General features: G+C 22.6%; 2 protein-coding genes across 2 annotated transcripts; both read left to right on the top strand.

The window, feature by feature from the left end:
* Window positions 1-9580: 9580 nt before the first annotated feature.
* LOC124927582 (palmitoyl-protein thioesterase 1-like) lies at window positions 9581-13288 on the top strand. Its single transcript, XM_047468027.1, has 11 exons — window positions 9581-9720; window positions 11424-11508; window positions 11604-11655; window positions 11722-11796; window positions 11886-11936; window positions 12015-12077; window positions 12158-12223; window positions 12309-12347; window positions 12498-12620; window positions 12706-12798; window positions 12969-13288. Exons 1-11 carry the CDS (start codon window positions 9606-9608, stop codon window positions 13122-13124), a joined length of 918 nt encoding a protein of 305 aa, XP_047323983.1. The 5' UTR covers window positions 9581-9605; the 3' UTR covers window positions 13125-13288.
* Window positions 13289-14407: 1119 nt separating this feature from the next.
* On the top strand, window positions 14408-16886 carry LOC124924258 (palmitoyl-protein thioesterase 1-like). The gene is made up of 11 exons (XM_047464317.1): window positions 14408-14498; window positions 15279-15363; window positions 15445-15496; window positions 15578-15652; window positions 15745-15795; window positions 15876-15938; window positions 16021-16086; window positions 16180-16218; window positions 16317-16439; window positions 16528-16620; window positions 16700-16886. Exons 1-11 carry the CDS (start codon window positions 14408-14410, stop codon window positions 16841-16843), a joined length of 882 nt encoding a protein of 293 aa, XP_047320273.1. The 3' UTR covers window positions 16844-16886.
* Window positions 16887-20038: the final 3152 nt, after the last annotated feature.

Here is a 20038-nt window from a genome sequence, read left to right as displayed (position 1 = left end):
GTTGAAAATTGTCTAAAAAGAGAATATAATAAAAAAAAATCTATAAAATTAAACATACTATTTTAGCATTATCTAATAATATAAACAATTTTCAGGGAGAAAAAAAAATCAATCAAACAACAAATAAATAAATTTTGAATTATTTTTTTAAATATATCTTTAAATATTAATCTAATAAGTAGCTCAATTAACAGATTTTATTTAAAACACTAAGTTCAAGGATGTCATCTTCCATTCAAAAAAAATATATAATTCAAATAAGATAATAACTAAAAAAAAGTTTCAGTTTTTTTAATATTTGGAATGATGTTTCAAATTATATTTTGAAGTTGGGTTGTCCTAAGACCAGTCATAAACTATAAACTTTTTAAAAAAATTTAAATAAAAACCTGGCCCAAAGCCTTAATTTGGAAATTAATATAGATTAAATTTAATAGAAAAAGAAATGATGTTATAATTTGTGTTGTACTATAGGCCCAATTAGATTGACCCATTAATACCGGGTCTAAGACCTTTGTATTTGGATTATTAAGTTTTCTACCAGAGTAGAATGTTCAAGAGAAATTAAATTTTTCTAAGTTAGTATTTTTCTAACATTCTAATGTTATACTTAGAACTTTGTATTGTTTTTATATATTAATAAATGTAAATGTAGTACTTTAACTCACTAAGTAATAAAATTATTAATTAAAATTATTAATTAAAATATTAAAAACATTTAGTTTAATTAACTCACTAAACTTAATGGTAAAAGCAATTTTTAAAAGATTAAATATTGATTTCGATTCACACTTAAAATGTTAGACTAACTCATAATCGATGTCCATAAACAATTCACAATATAATACCATGTGAAACTCGCAATAAGGAACTTGATTCCGTAATCTGCAAGGACTTAACTTATTTAAGAAGGAAATATATAATTTTTCCTTATTTAAGAAAAAGTTAATTATTAAAATTATGGATCCAGCATAATGATGAAACAAGCTTAATGAGACTACATCTTTAAAATTCTAATAGTGAAATCCCACTACCAAATAAAAACATTTCAAGCACTAATATAGACTCAAGGTAATGAATGAAATATTTAACCAGAATTAAGTTGACCCTTATCCATGCCACTCTTATCAAATAATAATGTATTTGTACAATTTCTTTTATTTTGTTTGAAAAATAAGGATTCATAATGAGCTGAATTTGGAATATCGTATCAAAATAAAAATTATAAATATTTTCATAAATTACATATAATATTTTGGATCCCAATAAACACAACAATTTTTAATTGATTTATTTAGAATATTTTGTTGGACATCATTATGCCTCCCTACTTTTGTCTTTCATTATAATCGATATCATTAAATAGATTAGAATATTGTAATTACTCAACTAGAGTAATGATATATATACAGTACCCTTATACAACACTTTCACACATCACTTATCTCATTTGGAAAAAAGAAAAATATATATCTTAAAAAAATATAAGAGAGAAAAAAATATTTTCTATTTCTTTCCAAATGAGGTATGTACTATGCGAACGTACTGTATAAGAGTATTTGTATATATCATTATTCTTAGTAACTATTGCATAACTTACCTATAATATTTATAAGATGAAGTTCAACTCAAAAGATATAACACAATATATAGAGCAATATGGAAACTCATTTTTGTTATTTTGATAAAAAATAAAAATAAAAAATGATACTGTCAACAAAACTTGTATAACATGATCTAAAAGTTTGTAGAGAAATTAATTTTTTATTATAACGTTATCTAATAATTATAATAATAATTTGTAAGAAATAATATGGCATTGTCGGTAAAGATATATTTATATATGATAGATTATTTTTAAAAAAGAAATTAAGTGATTTTGAGAGGTAATGCAAATTAATTTCATTTAAATAAAAATAATTTAATATTTTTATTAATTTATCTAGTAATATAAAGTAGATAAAATAATATAATTATATTTAAATGTTTTTTAATAAAAAAAATCACTCTCAAATGTTCCAAATTTCAATAACATTAAATTTATGAAAATTAGTCAACACAATATCTAACACATATTTCAAATTTTGCTTTTAATATTGAAAACGCAAATTAACTGCAACCTAATTATATATATTATAATTATTTATTATATTTATATTTATATTTTTTAATTAATTTAAAAAGTCAAAAGGCATAGAAAATCTATTTAAAGGAAAATTAACAAAAACTGAATGACAAAATATTTTTTAAAATAGACAATATCAAACCCAACAGAAAATATATTGAATTGATCAAATTGACTGACAAATTTGTAAAAGTATACATAATTCGGTTAGATTTTTGGATTGAACAATTGAAAGTTTAAAAATTAAAATTAAACTATAATTGAAAGTATTTTTATTTTGTGAAAAAAAGGTATATTGATGTTAAACTAACTTATATATAACTTTTCTTATTTGTTTTTTATAATAAAAATTTAGATAACTTATATATTACTTAAATAATCAAGACCAATTGTTTGAAACCACCCTCAATACCTTGTAACGTCAAATTATGATTTGAACCAATCATTTTTAAGTAACAAATATATAGTTTAATCAATTACAAATAATAGATTATTGACAACTATATATTAAAATAAATCAAATTATATTAATATGTAAATTAGTGTAAAAATATTTTAAAAATAAAAACATATTTATTTTAATTTTTATTAAAAATACTCTAATTTAAATTTTGATAGGATTTACAAACACTGATCCTAATTGGGACTCGATTGCGCTCTTGGTCGGGTAACCGGTTGGGAGTATGAGATATTTTTTAAATAACTATTAATTTATTTATAGAATATTGATAGGTGTAATTTTGAGAATCTGAATATATATTTTTTTTATAAAAGATTAAAAGAGTATTAATATATAATTATAAAATATATATTTTAATAATAAATTAAATTATGTAATTATAATATAATCATAAAAATAATGAGATAATATTTGATTTTTGTTGATTGTTTTTTTTTTTTTTTAAAAAATCTTTTATATGCAAAATGTGTTTTATTGTATTAATTTATTTTGCAAAATTACTAATTACATCTCTACCCAAACATCAAATTAAATGTTCATTCAAAAGCTCCAACAAACTCTTTGGAGAAATATTTAAATAAAAGCTATAAAAGCTCTGCCATGTATTAAATATTATATTAGGTAGATTCATTTATTACCTTATAACTGCCAACTGCTATGTGAATTATTTGTGGATTTTTACACAAAAACACGTAACCGTATTCATATACATACATTTTTTTAATTACTTGTTTTATAAAATTTAAATTTTAAATACATAAAAATATTATAATAATACAATTAATTAAAGACTATATTTTTTTACTCTAAAAAATCAATAAAACCCCTTCCAAATAACCTTATCAAACAAGTCACATTCTCAGTTTTATTTTTTTTAAATGTCATTTTTTATATAAACTTAAACAAAAGAACCCACATGATTAAAAGAAATAATTAGAAGTAAGAGTGAAAGAAAAATAGAAAAAAATATCTTGTGTCGAAATTAAAATAAAAATCAAACAAAGAAAAAAAATACTGTGTTTTCAACTTTTTGAAAGAAATGTCTTTTTAGAATTTGATATTTAATTTTTTTTTGAGTTAATATTTTCTCAATAAAAATAAAAATATTTATACTATCTAATGAAAAGTTTTTAAAATTATTTATATGATAAAAAAGTAAATAAAATAAAACAAATTTTATATTTTTGATCTATATGTCATATTATTAATGATTGAATAAGTAAAAAATGGTGGATAATTTTCTCAAAATAAGGAGTGATAAGGGAAGAAAATTTGGGAGAGGGTAGAAGGATTGGTGTGTCAATACACTGATAAAATGATAAAAATGAATTAAAAGAGAAAATATTTTGTTTTTTTAAAATTGCGTTAAATCATTCTCTCTCCTAATCATTTCTCTTTAAAAAATATTTCAATAATTCAAACCATAAAAATATTAAGCAAATAATTCAAACCATACCGATATTAAGCATTTAGACTTAACAAAAAAAACTTGTTTGATCTTGATTTTTAAATTTTTTTGGAATTTGTCTAAAATTATATATATATTTATTTGTAAATGGTTGATATATTGAAAAGGATAAAAATGACATATATATATATATATATATTTTTTTTTTTTTTTTTTTTTTTTTTTTTTTTTTTTTTTTTTAAGAATGACATGAAAAAGAAAATATGGAATATATAAAATATATAAAATACGTCACTCAATAATTTATCGAACTCGTACATTTTCGAGATAAACGATTAACTTTTAGATCGATTCTAACGATTTTTTAGAACTAATCTGAGAATTCGTCATAATAATATTATTAATAATACGTATCAGATATTATTATCATCGAACGTTCGGAAATAATAATATCACCAACAATATCAGTCGTATCAATCCAAATTTCTCAATAACTACTCATAAACTCGGGCATTACTTAATATCACTAATACTTCATAAAAAACTATAGATACTAGTCACCACTTAACAATGAAAAAATAAGTGAATTATCGATACTAATTTTACTGTGAATAACATTTCATTCAAATAACGATATATCTATTGTAATATTTTAGTCCCAAAATGTGAAAATTTTCTATAAAAGTTATTTTTGATGAATGAGTAAGTTATTTGAATTTTGAATTTATAAAATATTTTTTTTATTTTAAATTTAATAAAACCAAAATAAAATAAAGATATTTAAATTAATGAAAAAATAATTTAATGATATTTATGATAGGGTAGACACCTGAACCAATATAATAGTACTATGACATTAATTTTGGGCTTCTGTTCAAGTTAAATGAAAATAAAAAATACTCAGCCAAATTTAAAGTTACTAGGACTTGTTTGGTTTTGGATTATTTACACAATCCAAAAAAATTAAACGTCATTTCACTACCTCATTTCCATCAAATTACTGAATTTATTAACCAAAATATTAAAATATTAAATATTTTAAATTATTATTTTGTATTTTATTTATATATATTTTAATTTTTTTTATATAAAAAAATATCCTCTTTTAAAATATAATCAATCATTATTTTTTTCTACATTATTCTACCCAAGAAAATAACATAGAAAAATGATTATGAGAGAGAATTTGAGAGAGAATGACATGACATAATCTGATTCGCTGAAAAATTAACAAATTTTCTTCTCTTCTCTCCCTCTCTCTACCCTTTATCATGTTCTCAGTATATGATGTGGTGATACATCGATCATTCACTCTCCCAAATTTCTTTTCGTATCCCTTCTTAAAATAATAATATTCTAAATTCTCTATGGTCAGATTTATATTCACATATTTATCTAGAACATATTGCACTACCAAATTTTATTAAAATTAATACGAATTGCCTATTACAAATTGACTCAATTTCAAATTGCTTGGATTTTGTTTATTGATCAAAGATGAGTCTGAAAACATATATTTATCTACGAGAAAATCCAATTATAGCATATCAGATTTTCTATTATTGAATGGGGTGTTTTCTATTGCGGACCAATCAAAACTTAGCAGTATTATTATATTAATAAATTTAAACTGGGTTGAAAGTAAGAGAGAACCCGGAACCCGTATTTCATTCAGGGTTCAGCAGAAGCGAAAAAGAGTGAAGCTTCCTTCGCTTCACTCCGTTTTACATTACTCATTAAAGAGACGGTCTACATCGTTTTACATGAGGTGTCCATGTAAAACTGATTGACATATATTTATTATTGAGTGAAGCGAACTTCATTTGACTTCGATTTATAAATTATGTTTATAAATTTATTTGTGATGTATTTAAATGATTAAATAATAATTTATATAATTTTATTTCTGATATATATAAAATAATAATTATGAATTAATATAATTTTATTTCAAAATCTATTTAAAATAATAATTATAAATTATGTGATTTGAGATATTTAAATTAATTTTTATTAATAATTATAATTATATTTTATAATTGTGATATATTCAAATGAATTTGTACAAATTATTTCATAATGTATATATTTATATTTTTAATATGCATAAATTTGTTTGTAATGTATTGAAATATATTTTGACAAATTATTTAAAAATTTATATAATTATATAATTATATATTAATTATATACATATAAAAACATATTTGTAATTATTTTGAAAGATATTTAAATTATTTTGTAAATATATTTAAATAAATTTGAAAAACAAAATATTCAATTTTTTTAAATATATTTAAATGAATTTGTAAAATAAAATATTTTAAAATTTATTTGTAAGATATTTAAAAAAAATTATTTAAATTATTTTATATTTTATATAATTATATATTAAATATATATATAAACGTTCATGTAAAACCACTAACACATTTATGTAAAAATATTTATACGTTCATGTAAAATTATTTATGCCTTCAAATAAGTTTGCAAAAGAATAATAAAAAAAACAAGCGATACCCGGTGAAGCAAGTTTCACCTGAGTATTTACAGCGCTTAAATGAGTGAAACAAACAATACCTAGTGAAGCTTGATTCACTTAATATTTGCAGCGCTAATAGAAAGGGAAACAAACTTCACTAGGTTTTATATTTGTAATAAGATATTTAAATAAATTTATTTTAATTATTTTATATAATTATATATTAAATATATATATAAAACAAAATGTTCAAAAATATTTTAAAATATTTTATTTTACAAATTCATTTAAATATATTACAAATTTTTTTGACATATTATTTTATATATATATTTAATATATAATTATATAAAATAATTAAAATAAATTCATTTAAATATCTTATAAATGTAAATATATCGTGTGAAGTTTGTTTCACTTTGATGAGCGCTTCAAATATTGAGTGAATCAAGCTTCACCTGATCGTGCTTGTTTCACTCATTTGAGCGTTGTAAATACCCAGGTGAAAACGCTTGTCTTATTTTTTTTTTATTCTTTTGCAGACTTAAATGAATGCATAAATACTTTTACATGACCGTATAAATATTTTTACATAAATGTGTTAGTGGTTTTACATTAACATTTATATATATTTAATATATAATTATATAAAATATAAAATAATTTAAATATATTTTTTCAAAATATCTTACAAATAAATTTTAAAATATTTTGTTTTAAAAATTCATTTAAGTATATTACAAAAAATTAAATAATTTATTTTATAAATTTATTTAAATATATTTACAAAATAATTTAAACATCTTTAAAAAAAATTAAAAATATATTGTTATATGTATATATTTAATATATAATTATATAAATTTTTAAATAATTTGTCAAAATATATTTAATTACATTTCAAACAAATTTATGCATATTGAATATATAAATATATACATTATGAAATAATTTGTACAAATTTATTTGAATATATCACAATTATGAAATATAATTATAACCATTCATAAAAAATAATTTAAATATCTCAAACACATAATTTATGATTATTATCTAATATATAATTATATAAATTTTTAAATAATTTGTCAAAATATATTTAAATACATTACAAACAAATTTATGCATATAATATATAAATATATACATTATGAAATAATTTTTACAAATTCATTTGAATATATCACAATTATAAAATATAATTATAATCATTCATAAAAATTAATTTAAATATCTCAAATCACATAATTTATGATTATTATTTTAAACCGATCTTGAAATAAAATTATATTAATTCATAATTATTATTTTATATATACCAGAAATAAAATTATATGAATTATTATTTAATCATTTAAATATATCACAAATAAATTTATAAACATAATTTATAAATTAGAGTTAAATGAAATTCGCTTTACTCAACAGTGAATATATGTCAATCAGTTTTACATGAACAACCTCATTTTAAACGGTGTAGACCGTCTCTTCAATAGGTCATGTAAAACGAAGTGAAGCGAAGAGAACTTCACTCCTTTCCGCTTCTACTGAACCTGGAATGAAATACGGATTTCGGGTTCTCTCTTCTTTTCAATTCAGTTTTAATTTATTAATATAATAATGTTGCTGAGTTTTGATTGATCCGCAACAAGGAAACACCTCATTCGATAGCAGAAGATCTGATCTGCAATTATAAGGATGTTTTCTATTAAATGAGCTATTGTAGAAGTTATTTTTGTCTATTTTGAATTAAATTGTACCATTATTATTGATGGTTCTATTATTAGAGTTAAAAAGTGTTTGAGCTTCTACTCTATTTAAAAAAAAATGGGTTATTTAAATAATATTGTTGGTTGTGATTTTGAGAAAACTTTATTTTTTCAAGAAGACTTTAAGGGCTTGTTTGATATTTGGTTATTGGGATAAAACCCAATTTTTATCTCAAAACTCAAACATCTTATCAACAATTTTATTAATTTAAATACCAAAATTACCCATTTTCTCTCTAAGCCACCTTATTTTTCTTTTTCTAATCCACAATTCTTTTACATTTACTACACCCCTCAATTCAGGGGTAAAATAGTCTTAAAATTTAAAAAACAGTTTTTTTTTTTTAATTTTTATCAAATAAGGGTTTTAGGAGAAAACTCAGGTAAAACTCCAAAACCCATCTCCTCAAACAAGCTTTTAATATATTAATATATAATAATACATTTTTTTTTAAGAAGAAATAAAATTTATTTTAAATATTTTAGTTAATAAATTAAGTGACGTAATTTATATAATAATAAGATGACATTATATTTAATTATAATTGAATATTAAAATTCATCCCAATAAACTCAACTATATTATATATATAAAATATTGTCAGTTTTTGTTTTACCAAACAATGTTTCAAAAAATACTTTTCACTTTTTCTTTACTAACTTTTTCGCTTTTCCTCAAATAATTTTCTAATTATATAAGCAAATAAAGGAGTTTCATTTCTTTAATAATTATTACTCTAGCTTAAACCATTTTTAGTTCGATCTTTTAAGCGCGATACTTACCCATTAAACTATCTAAATTAATATAGTTAAATGCTAAAATCAATATACAAATTATTTCAATTCCATTGTATGTTTAATTAATTAATTTAAAATGGAGTAGTTATAGAGTCTCCTGTTTTTTTAGAGAGTTAATCGTTTTTATTAAGAATTTACGAATTCGATAATTTATTTAATACCGTTTTTCTTGTTTTATATTTATATATATATCTATTTTTTATTTTTTCATTTCTTTTTTGAAAAAATCCTTTAAGTTACTTACATCTTTCAAGCAAATCTCTTTCATTATTCATTTAATTTGATCGGTGATGAAAGTCACAAAACTCAAGAAAAGTTATAAGCAATGGGGTCACAACTGATCAGAAGCACATGAAAATATTAATATTAGTGAAGACTTTTACAGTGTGAAAAGAAACACTAAAAAAAGAAGTAGAAGATAAATGTCCCACAAAAATAAATTGAAACTTTAAATAAAATCGGTTGGTTGCTTATCTCTTAAGATGTGATCAAATTATCTGATAAATTCTTATCTATATATATATATATTCCAAGATTCAAGAGTTTAATCAGAAATAGACAGTATGGCTCTCTTTTCAAGATTTAGCATCACCATTAATGGTTTCATCTTCTTCTTGTTCATGATCTTGCTGAAATTTGCTGCTATTTCATCTTCTATCCCCTTCGTTGTATTACACGGTAAATCCTCTCTTTTTTTTATATATGTTTTCGATTAATATTAAAAAATATTAAAAAGATATATTACGATTTCGATTTATACAAAGAACGTTTAAAGTTTAAAGTTGAAAGTACGACGTGTTTCAAATGAAAATAGTTTTACTTAAGAAAATAAGAATATTTAGTTAATTCTTACTTTAAAAACTTTTAAAAACGTATTTAATTAAAGTTAGATAAGGATATAATAATGAATTTATATACTTTCTTCTTAATAATAAACTTTAGTTTTAAAATGACAATTACTATCCAAGAGTTACATTAAAAAAATATATATAAATATGAAAGACAAATAAAAAATTATATTAAAAAGTTTAGTTATGCCTGCCTATCTTCTAAGTAAATATCTGCCTTTGTTTCTATTTTATAAATTTTTTAAGTTTGTATGACCCTTTTTCTTAAAAAAAAGGGGTAATTTTTACAATCTTAAAATATTAGTAAAGAAAAAGTGTAAGTAATATTTTAATATTTAATATAAAAAATTTACAATAATTTTATTCACTTTTAATATTTTCCTTTCTTTTTTATTGATTTAATTAGTTTAAAATATTAATATGTATTTTTTTTTTCCAATTTTATATTTTTTTCCTTAAAAAAAGTAATTATTTTTTGTATCAAACTAAATATCAACTTGTTCAAACGATAAATTACTATTGTTTAACTTTGTAAAATATACTATTTTTATCTTGATTATGGTAAAAAATTTAGATATGTCCCATTTTAGGGTAAAAAATTATTTTATTTATTTATTATTTTTGGCTGGGCTTCAGCCCATTCAACCATAATATGGATTCGTCTCTCATACTAAATTATTTTTTCTATTAAAATTTGTAATCATTTAAATATATTAGTGATCAAATCAAACACGTGAATGGATAAATAAAAATAAGACCACATAGAATTAAGTAAATAAAATATAGGAGTATTCTGGACCTAGTATCAATGCAATCATATTTTTTTTATTGTTATATTTATGACTATTTGATATAGATTGTACGTACATACAACTTTAACAACTTTTGTAAATCATTAATACATGTCTGCATAATATTTTATTTTGTTGTTAACGTAAACAAAAATCATACTAAAAATCTGGATATATTATCTAGTATCTTTAAAAATTCTTAATAAATAAAATATTTATTATCAGCATTATTTTGTTTATGTGACACTAAAATTGAAATAAAGGTTGTATTATGAAATTAATTTAAAATATACTAGACGTAATGTTATATATGTTTTGATTTAATTTGCTTCTTTTTGTTGAGATTTTATATTGTATTTGTTCTTTATAGTTTTATTTTGATGAACGCTTGTTACGAACTTGATTTGGATTAGTGTACTTTATAATATATAATGTTATAACTTTGATTTGTGTTAGTGAACTATATGTTACTTTTTTAAATAAATGAAAGTATTGTTAATTGTTTTATCAATCATCATCTATTAATGTTTGGTAGAGATTATTTTGAGACTTTATAATTAATATTTCCATCTTCCTCTGTTTCATTTGTTTTAGTATTATAAATTTGGACAGTTATATATGAAATTTTCATGATTGTTAGTTTCTATTTTTTTTTTTTTATAAATAATTTGTATATTCTAGATTTGTTGCATTTGAGCAACCTTATTTTTTAATGAATGAAAATCAAATTTCTTATTTGCAGGAATTGGAAGCTCGTGTTCCAACCATGATACACAGAATTTAACTCAGGAATTGATCATACACTCTAGATCCCCGGGACATTGCATGTACATACTTTAGTAACGTTTTAAATGTGTTATTGTATTCGATATCATTTCATCTTTACTTTCATATATCTCGATGTTATGTTATATTTATGTAGAGAAGTTGGGGATGGAATATGGAGTTCCTGGTTTACGCCTATGCATAAACAAGTACGAAATTCAAATTGTTTTCTCTGTTTGGTACACTCTAGATTCATCTCATTTTCTGTTGTCCAGGTTGAAATTGTTTGTGAGAAAGTGAAAAACATTAAAGAACTCGAAAATGGTTACAACTTGGTTGCCCTTTCACAGGTTATTAAGAATTCAATAAATGTATCGTCTACTTGTATATTTTTGCAAATTCATTATTTAGCAAAGAATGTATTGTGTCAATGGAATAGGGGAATTTAATTGCTCGTGGCATTATACAACTTTGTGACGGAGGACCTCCGGTAAGTGTATATTTTCAGTCTCGATTAAACCAACTTTTAATGGTTGGTTTAATGAATGGTTTGTTGTTGCTCGTCTAGGTGAAAAACTATGTGTCATTGGCGGGTCCTCATGCTGGAATCGTCGCTCCTCCTCTTTGTGGCGTAAGTCCAATATTTGTTATTAATTTTTCGATTCACCTCAAGTTCTCTTTGTAAATGATTTTTTTTTTTTCTATTTGCAGTCAAATTCATTGTGCAGTTTTGAAGATACACTGATTAGATTCGATGTATACAGCGAATTTGTGCAAGTATGTAAATAAAAATCCAAAATCCAAACCTATCTTTTTAATTATTTAAACTTTGTGCTAAGAAGTTTTTTTAATTGAATTCCAGGCTCATTTGGCCCCTAGTGGTTACATGAAGTTACCAAATGTAAGTCTTCTTTCTCAAGTGTCTAATGAAATGTGAAAATGTCAATAAATAATTAAGTTATGTTTTAGAAAATTATCTCATTCTAAATGTAAGAGTGTTTTTTGAAGGATCTAGTTAAGTGCCATTATTTTGATCCCCCTTTCTTTGCAGAATATGATGGGCTATTTAAGTGGATGTAAGTTTCTCCCCATGCTTAATAACGAAATCTCGAATCAAAGAAACTCGACTTACAAGATTCGGTTCAGTAGCTTGCAAAACCTAGTACTTATAATGGTAAATTCCTTTTCATACAACTCAAAAATATACCATTTGTTGGAAAGTAACATATTTTCAATGATATTTATATTTGGACATGCAGTTTGAGAATGACGAAGTTCTAGTACCTAAGGAGACTTCATGGTTTGGTTTTTATCCAGACGGACAATATCAACCCGTTTTACAACCTGAGAAGGTAAATATTTTTTCATAACCAAATGATCGACGATGAATAGGGTAGACATTGCGGATTGAGTTGGGCAAAATTTTAAATTTGTTTTTCGATATGAACTACATGTATAGTTGTCGAACTTGTATACATGGGGATTCTTAAAAGAGCTTGTTTCGATATTTTGTGGTGTGTAGACAAAGCTATATGAAGAGGATTGGATTGGATTGAAGATGCTTGCAGAAAGTGGAAGAGTCCAGTATATAATGGTGGGTGGATCTCATATTGATCTATCTCATAATGATATGATTCGTTATGTTGTGCCTTATTTGAAAACCAGAGAATTAATATAATTCTTATGGTAAGGAAAGTACCAATGTGTTCAATTTTAGTGCCATTAAATGTGTTGTGTAATATTACTTATTGGCATTTTAGTACCATCTATTGTGTTGTGTAATATTACTAATTGACATTGTAGTGTCATTTTGAAGTCTAAGATAGAAAAATAGTTATCACATATATGTTTCTAGCTACTTTCTTAAATAATATAATTATTCAATGTGGGTCACAAATTGTATTTTGTAAGTTGGGTTGGGCTAGCCCAAGTCACAAGTCTTCTCTAAATAATTATTTCAAATAAGGTTTGGGTTAAAAGAAGTTTATCTTATTACCCAAACAATAAATTAGGGTTATTTCTACTAATTTAATTAATGCTTAAAAATTTAAGCTTCTTTTTGTTATTTAATTTTTAAAATTAAACTAATTATTACTTAATAAAATCGTAATTAGTTAATTTGATATATATAATGATTTATTATTCAAAATACAACAAGAGACTATTTCAAATATTAAGTAATTTTATTTAATTATATTAAATAAATAGGTTAAACATGATCAAAATATATTAAACACGCGTGTTAAAATTAGAGAAAAAACTATTATAAATATTAAGTAAATTTATTTAATTATAGTAAACTATATAAAGTATTTTATTTATTTTAATATTATAACTATTTAATGATTTAACAAGAGAATATTTCAAATATTAAGTCATTTTATTTAATTATAGTAATTATCTTAAATAAATAAGTTAAAAATTATCAAAATAGGTTAAACATATTAAAATTGAGTTAAATTTTTAATGCTAAACATTAGTGAAGAGACTAATATATAGTTATTTTAAATAACTTTATTATATTAAATAATGTCAAAATATATTAAACTAATTAAAATCGTGTCAAGTATATTAAATAAGTGAAAAACTTATTCAACAAATTCAAAATATATAAGAAATTGATTGGATAAATTGTTTTTGTTTAAAAAAATGGATATAACGGTTATATAAAATTAGTATGGACTGAGTTTTATTGAAAAAAAGTTATTTCTTATATTTATATAATAATAATTTTTAAAATGAAACATTTTCAATGCATTTTCCAAGACTTATACGACAATTGAGTAAAATGAGAAACATTCAAACCAATTAAAACAAAATATTTCAATTATTTATATTTAAAGTATAATAATTTAATTATTATTATTTATCCCTATTTTTTCTGAGAATATGTTATATATATAGAGGTTAATCTTATTATTATTATTATGTTTGATGGGAATATTTTTATCAGATAGAAAAATGTCAGCCCTAGCCGTTGTTTCATTTTTGGCCATCTTATTCAATTCCTTTGCTGTTTCATCATCAACCACCCCTTTTATTCTACTTCACGGTAAATCTTTTCTTATTGTATAGTAGAAATTTACAACTATATTTGAAACACCAAAAAAAAAATAGGGTTATTACTAGCTAATTTATTTTGGATTAACTTTATAATGAATTTATGAACTGATAACAATATTATTTTATATGTTAATTGTTTTTTAATGGTTGTTTAGAGTTGTTCCTTTGATTCAAAAGTATACATATATATAATCAAATAGTTATTAAAGGAAATTAATGTTTAGTACATTATTGTTGTAAAATTTCTCAAAATATATCTTATATTTGAATTTGCTCACTTTTTATTTAAAACTTTTCATTTTCATGCCTTTTGCAGTATTGAAAATTTTGTTTTTGTTTTTGATATTTTTTAGAATAAGGGAGAGATAAAATAATTTAAGTTTTCTAAATCAAAGTTTTATAAATGATAAACAATTTAAGTACATTTAAAATTTTGATCTAACTTCAATAATTTTGTTTTAAAGAATTCTCTTCTTGTGTAATTCATTTTATTAATCTATGACATAATGTTTTTATTGGTAAGGTTTGTTTTCTCCTAGTCAATATGGATCAATGAAATGTGACAATTAATAGAAATAAAGGTTGTATTATAGAACTAATTCAATATGTACTAAATATAATGTTATCCATACATAATTTTATCTAATTAGATTATGAATTATTATAGTTGCTTATTGACCAATTTTTTCACAATGTTTTGAATAGTTGATTCATTAAAATTGCCTTAACTCATTTCTAGTTATTCTAAAACTTGTTTTTTCAATTGTAGGACTTAATAATGCGTGCACTCATCAAGATGTGAAGAATTTAACCGCGCAACTTATCACTCACTCTGGATCGCCAGGATATTGCGTGTATTTATTTAGTCATGTTAATTCTTCGTGTTTGATAAAATTCTCTATTTTTTAACTTTATTTTATTCTATGTTTGTGTAGAGAAGTTGGGAATGGAGTACTTAGTTCATGGTTTACGCCCATGCAAAAACAAGTATGATAATCAAACTTAGTTTAATTGATAAATCATTTTATATTATTTTAATCAACCAATTGTTTTTTTTTGCTCTTATAGGTTGAAATTGTGTGCAATAAGGTGAAAAACATGAAAGAATTACAAAATGGCTACAACATTGTTGCTCTTTCTCAGGTTGGTTAATAGCATATACAAATAAATTTCGTTTTCCTTCCTTCTATATTTCTTAATTATATTGAGTATTATTTATATTTTCTTTTTCATAGGGCAATTTAATCAGTCGTGGTGTAATACAAATGTGTGACGGTGGACCTCGAGTAAGTGTCATTCTTTCTTCATGGTTAATTAATGATATTGTTTAAACCAAGTTTTGAAAGATTAATTTGTTGATTTTTAGGTCAAAAATTATGTCTCATTGGCTGGACCTCATGCTGGACTCGCTGCTCCTATTCATTGCGGTGTAAGTGCATTTTTTTCATATTAATTCGCGGTGTAAGTGTTATTTATCTTTATAAATATCAAAAATAAATTTTTGTTTGCAGTCGGGTGGTTTTTGCATTTTTGTTGACTGGCTAGTCAAATCTGCTGTATACACCAAATTTGTGCAAGTATGTAAAAAGTTCAAACTATCTTTTGTTTTCTTAATTTAATTTGTTATATTGAATTTGGGCTAATGAACTTTTTTTTTAATTGAATTTCAGGCTCATTTGGCTATTAGTGGTTACCTTAGGTTACCAAATGTAAGTTTTCTCTACTTAGGAGAAGTGCACATAATCTTTATATACAATGGATCTAGAACCTCTTTTGGATCATAATCTGATTATTATTTCTTTTGCAGGATATGACTGGATATTTAAATGGATGTAAATTTCTCCCTATGCTTAACAATGAAATACCTAGTCAAAGAAACTTGACTTACAAGAGTCGGTTCACTAGCTTAGAAAACCTAGTACTTATAATGGTGAGTTCATTTTTCAAACAATTCAAAATTAGACCATTTGGTGTGAATAGTAACATATTTCTAATGATGTTTATGTATGGACTTGTAGTTTGAGGATGACCTAATTCTAGTACCGAAGGAGACATCATGGTTTGGTTTTTATCCTGATGGGAAATTTGAACCAGTTTTGCCACCTCAAAAGGTAATATGAATAGATTGTCTAACTTGTGTAGGTTTCTCGGATTCTCAAAAGGATTTATTACGATTTTTATGGTATGCAGACAAAACTGTACGAGGAGGATTGGATTGGATTAAAGATGTTGGCAGACAGTGGAAGGGTGAAGTTTATAAGTGTGGGTGGAGCTCATATTGACCTTTCGTTCGATGATATGCTTCGTTATGTTGTCCCTTATTTGAAGGCATAAATCGTAAAATACAAAGACTTATTCATTTATCTAATTATTTCTCTTTTTTCTTTAGAAGTTAAAACAATTTTATTTTATTAGTTTTTTGACATGATTATAATTGTTTTGATAAAAATTATACATTTTATATTTTGTTAAGTTTTTTTAGGTAAAAAATATCATTAAACCTTGACAATTTCGATGCTTTTGAGAGTAATGCAATTTCATTAATTCTTTTTCGATTTATTTAATAATGTTAACATATAAAATTTAATAAAATGCCTATGATTTATTTTAAGAATAAATAGCAAGAGAAAAAAAGAAGAATTTATTATGAGCATATTTTTATCTGATTGAAAAATGTAAGCGGTTAGGGCTTAAGCCCACCTCTACCTTTGCAGTGTAAATATATATATATATAAGAGAAGGTTAGGTTTGTTATATATATATATATATATATATATATATATATAAATGTAAGCGGTTACTATGAATTATTTTGTAAGATATGTCTGATAGGTTTTGATGAGTATATTTTTTTAAATAGGTAACCACACATGGGATTTATGTTAAGGAGCTCACTCCAAATATATATATTTTACGATATGATCCATAATTTTATTTTTTTAAATTTTATTTTATAATATTTGATTCATTAATTCATAGTAAAATAGTAAAATTTACATTTAAACATAATTTTTCTATTATTTATTTTTAGTATATTCTAAATTCATTTTCAAGTCCACCCAAACATAATTTTTTGGATCCTTCTCTGACCATCCCCTAAGATTACAAAACATAAATAAATTTATATATATATATATATATATATATATATATATATATATATATATATATATATATATATATATATATATATATATATATATATATATATATATATATATATATATATAAGTTATGTTTTAGAAAATAATCTCATTTAAATAATAAAAAAATTCAAATAAATTTATTGACATTTCTCGATTAAACTCGTAGTTAGATCTAAGTTGTGGAGTACGTGTTTTTGAATGATCTTAGTGCCATTTATTGTGTTGGGTAATATTTTACTATTTGTAGTGTCATTTTAGAAGTCTAAAGATAGAAAAATAGTTATCACATATATTATAAGCTACTTTTTTACCCACGGGCGAACGGAGTGGATCGGGCCAGATCTGACCCAACCCGAAGATGCCTTTTCCCGAAAAAAAGAAATTAAAACTTAAAAACAGAATTTCCCGCCAATAAGTCTGCTCGAATAATCGCTCCGAAGATCGACAATAAGTAGGTTAGTTCGTCTTATTTGTAGGAAGTTTATCAATTCGCCGGTAGAAGCTTTGATTTGCTTGCTCCGTTAACAAGTAGATCTAGGACTGTTCGAAGCTTCTCCAATCATTTGTAAGTCATCGATCAATTTGTAATTTCAGATTTTGATTAAAGTCAGTGTCGAATCATTTGAATTATAGTTTAATTTCATATGTTAAACTATATGCTTTGTTATGTTGTCCCCTGTTTGAAGACATAAACAATAGAAAAAGTAAAACTTGTTCTTCCACTTAAGTTTTCTCTTTTTTTAAAAGGTAAAACTATTTTATTTTATTAACAACGTGATTGTTAATGTTGTGAACTCTTGAATGAAAGTTTTGTTAGGATATAATTTTTTCATTAAAATTATTAATGTTAATTTTTGCAAGTTTTTGTAATGTAAAAAAATAATCATTGAACCAATGTCAACTTGAATGATGGTGAGAAATTATAGATTTTGAGAACCTATTACAGATAACGAATGATCTGTTAGTGTTGAAATTTCGTTTTACTTATGAAAACAAATGAGCAACTTTGATTGCAATAAAATAGTCCAAAAATGAAAATAGTTTTGTTATTGGATATTGTTCTTCTTTATTTACTTACACACGTCTCGATTTTGGACCACAATGGACTTAGACTTAGTGTATATAGTCTTTATTCATAATTGTTGACTCTTCTTAGTAACTTAATTTTGTAACATGACGCTCTTAGTGTAAGTCAATAAAATTATCTTACAACTTTACTTTACAATTTGATTTGACAGAATGTTAACGAGTGTGATTTTAAGTAACTTTTAAATAGATAAATTTTTACGATTTTAAATTTACGATAATAAGATTTTACGAGTTTATAAATAATTTCGATTTAATGATTTTATACGATTTTACGTTTAAAAAACAAATTTATTTTTAAAAATTAAAAATAAAGTTATTATTTATTCAAATAAATTAATTAATATAATTAATTTTGTAAGTATAATTTTTTTTTTAATGTTATTTACTTATTATTATTTTATAATTAATTTTATATTTAAATATATAAAATTAAAATTAACTAAAATAAAATACTTAATTTTATATATAAATAATAATAATATATAATTATTATTTTTTCAAATTAAACTCTTACAATTTGATGTAAACTCTAAATTTTACGAGTTTATAACTAGTCAACAATTTTAATTAGACTATCTATTTTGGCTGACTATACCATAAAGACTATATATAATTAAAAAACAATAATATGTGAATAATTTATTGAGAAATATTTTTTTTTATTTATTAAGAATTTAGGTAATAAATTATTTTTCAAAGCTGTAATCCCAAACAATCATTCTAAAAGAACACTGAGATATTTCATGATATATGCAAACAAATTTACTAATAAGTACAAACATATAGGAAATTTCATAGGAACATAAACAAGAGACATACATCCCTTTCACTTAAAAACAAAAAGGAAATAAAAACCTTTTATTGGTAACTACTTTTAATTTTTTTTTTTAATTTGTTAGGGTTATAGTTGTTTGATTTATCTCATTTATTTTGATTAATGTAACCCACTATCTTATTGTAACATATAATTTTATTTTCAACTTTCTTCATTATGTAAGAGTTTAATTTTAGAGCGATTAATACGATTTTACATTCGTGATTCTTTTTAATTAGAGTAGCTTTTTTTTATTTATAAATATGACCTATTAAAAAGTCCTTAAATTTTAAACCAAGATAACTTAGAATAAAATAAATATTAATATTCCGAGTACAAAAATAAATATATTTATAGTTTAGAAACAACAAAATAATTATTAATTAACACAACAATAATTATTGATTATTTTAAAAAGGCTAATGGGTGCTATTTCTAGTATATGTGTTTTTTTTTAAAAGGTATAATATATAAGAATAA

Source organism: Impatiens glandulifera, chromosome 2 (assembly GCF_907164915.1).
Source record: "Impatiens glandulifera chromosome 2, dImpGla2.1, whole genome shotgun sequence".
Classification (NCBI taxonomy): Eukaryota; Viridiplantae; Streptophyta; class Magnoliopsida; order Ericales; family Balsaminaceae; genus Impatiens; species Impatiens glandulifera.
Note: the sequence above shows the minus strand (reverse complement) of the source record. Positions and strands in the feature narration are given on the sequence as shown.